At 24.7% G+C, this 2,050-nt stretch overlaps 1 protein-coding gene across 1 annotated transcript; it reads left to right on the forward strand.

The window, feature by feature from the left end:
• Nucleotides 1-318: 318 nt before the first annotated feature.
• Nucleotides 319-483, forward strand: CLUP02_02918 (uncharacterized protein; the record flags this gene model as incomplete). Its single annotated transcript, XM_049281946.1, has 1 exon — nucleotides 319-483. A coding segment is annotated over one exon (165 nt), but the record flags the coding sequence as incomplete, so codon positions are not given.
• Between the last annotated feature and the right edge of the window lie 1,567 nt (nucleotides 484-2,050).

The following is a 2,050-nucleotide window of genomic DNA, read 5'->3' on the forward strand; positions in this document are numbered from 1 at the left end:
TAAATAACGGATACGGAGGTAGCTAAAAAGGCGAATTTAATAAGGCTAAAGCCCATTCTCTTAATAATTAAAAACAAAACGCTATCTCTCTTAATATTTAAAGAAAAAGAATATAATATTAAGTAAATTTAGGAGTAACTAGAGGGGTCCTTTTTATACTACTTAGATCCCTCGAATACTAAGCTTATATAAGTATTTTATATAAGTAAAAAGTACGGCCTAAATAATTTCTATAAGATTATCCTAAATATTAAGGTATTATAATAGTTAATTAAAAAAAAAGGGTAATTCTAAGCGCTATAAAAGATCGCGCTAATAACGCTTAATACGTTAATAATAAGTATTATAAAGATTAGTTTCGGCCTAAGTAAGGAAATCGTCGCCCTAGGTATAATAAAAATAAAAACGTATTTTAAAACGATAACTTTTTATATTTTACTTATTAATACCCCATTTCTCTTATATTTAAAAAATATAGATTAATTAAGTATTATATTTAATAATACGAGGAATAAAATCTTTAGTAATAAGTATTTCGAAAGAGTTAAATAACGATAGGGGTATGCGTTTATAAAGCTTATTAATAATACGAAGTTAATTAATTACTTAACGGAAAATAAGCTTAGAAAACTATACTAGAGATTTAAGTACCCGTTAGTTACGAGGCTATATAACCTCTTAAAGTAATTAAGTAATAATAATATTAAAATAAGGGCACTAGAGTAGTTAACGAAAGTATAATACTAATACTAAATAAATACGCAAAGCCTATATAAATTTAAGTTTAAATTACGTAATAAGCATAACTTTAACTAAGAAATCGCTATTAATATTTTTTATTTAAATAGTTAGCTAGTACTATATATAATTAACGTAGCTATATCTTTTTAAATAGGGCAATTCCTCTAGGATTTATAAATAAAAATAGTATAAGTAGCCCTACGAAAAAGCTAGATCGATATATACTAGGGACCGCTAAATAGTATTAAAACCGACGCTAATATTAGCTTTAAATTAGTAGAATCTAGGGATAATACGACGACCTATAGTATATAACTAAAAATCGTACTTATTAAAGCGTACTATAGTATTAAAAAGGTAAGAAGGGCATACTAGTAATTAAAAAGGGCGTTTAGAATTATTAAAAAAGAAAATCCGGATTCTACTAACGACGAATACCTCTAAATAGTACTTAAATATTATAATAATACTATAGGGCCTAACGGACTTATACTAACGCTATTAATATTTAGAATATATTTAAAAACGACCTTCGCCTCGCTACCGTTACTAAGTATAAGCTAACGAGCCTAAGTAATTAAAAAAGTAATATAAGTACTATATAAAATAAATATAAGAAGGTAAGTTAATAAAGTAATTACTATATATAATAAGCTTAATATAAAGGGTAATCTAAATATATTATTAAATTCGGATATATAAGTATAATACGAAATTACTTAATAATAAGCTAAGCTATATAAGTTAATTTCCGTTAACGAGCGCTCTTATATAATTATAAAAAATCGTAATTAACTATTTAAAGTATTAATTATAGTAGTTAAACCGTATTATATAGATCTTAATAAAGTAATTTCTAATTTATAAAAAGAAAAAGAGCTAGGGGAAACTATATAACCCGTAGTAGAGGTATAAGAAATTATCCTTAATAAAATTGTCGTAGTAATATTAATAAACGACGAGAAAAAGGAAATTATTAAAAGGGTACTAATATTATTAATAAGACGTTATAGAAAACTACGATAGTAAGCCTTAACGTAGTAATTTATTATTAATAACGAGGTAATAAATACTTTTTATATAATAAAAAAGAAAGCCGATTTCGAACTAGCGGTTAAACTATATAAAAAAAATATAATTATAACTATTAAAAAGCTATATAAGGGATTAGACCTTATTAAAGTAAATACTTTTCGTAATCGAGGGGTCTATCGATTTATCTTATATAACCTAGAAAAATATATAAACCTCCGTATATTTAAATTACGAATAGTTCGTAAAATTAAAAAGAAAGGAATACCCTAGTTAT

This window comes from Colletotrichum lupini, chromosome 2 (assembly GCF_023278565.1).
Source record: "Colletotrichum lupini chromosome 2, complete sequence".
In the NCBI taxonomy this organism is placed as follows: Eukaryota; Fungi; Ascomycota; class Sordariomycetes; order Glomerellales; family Glomerellaceae; genus Colletotrichum; species Colletotrichum lupini.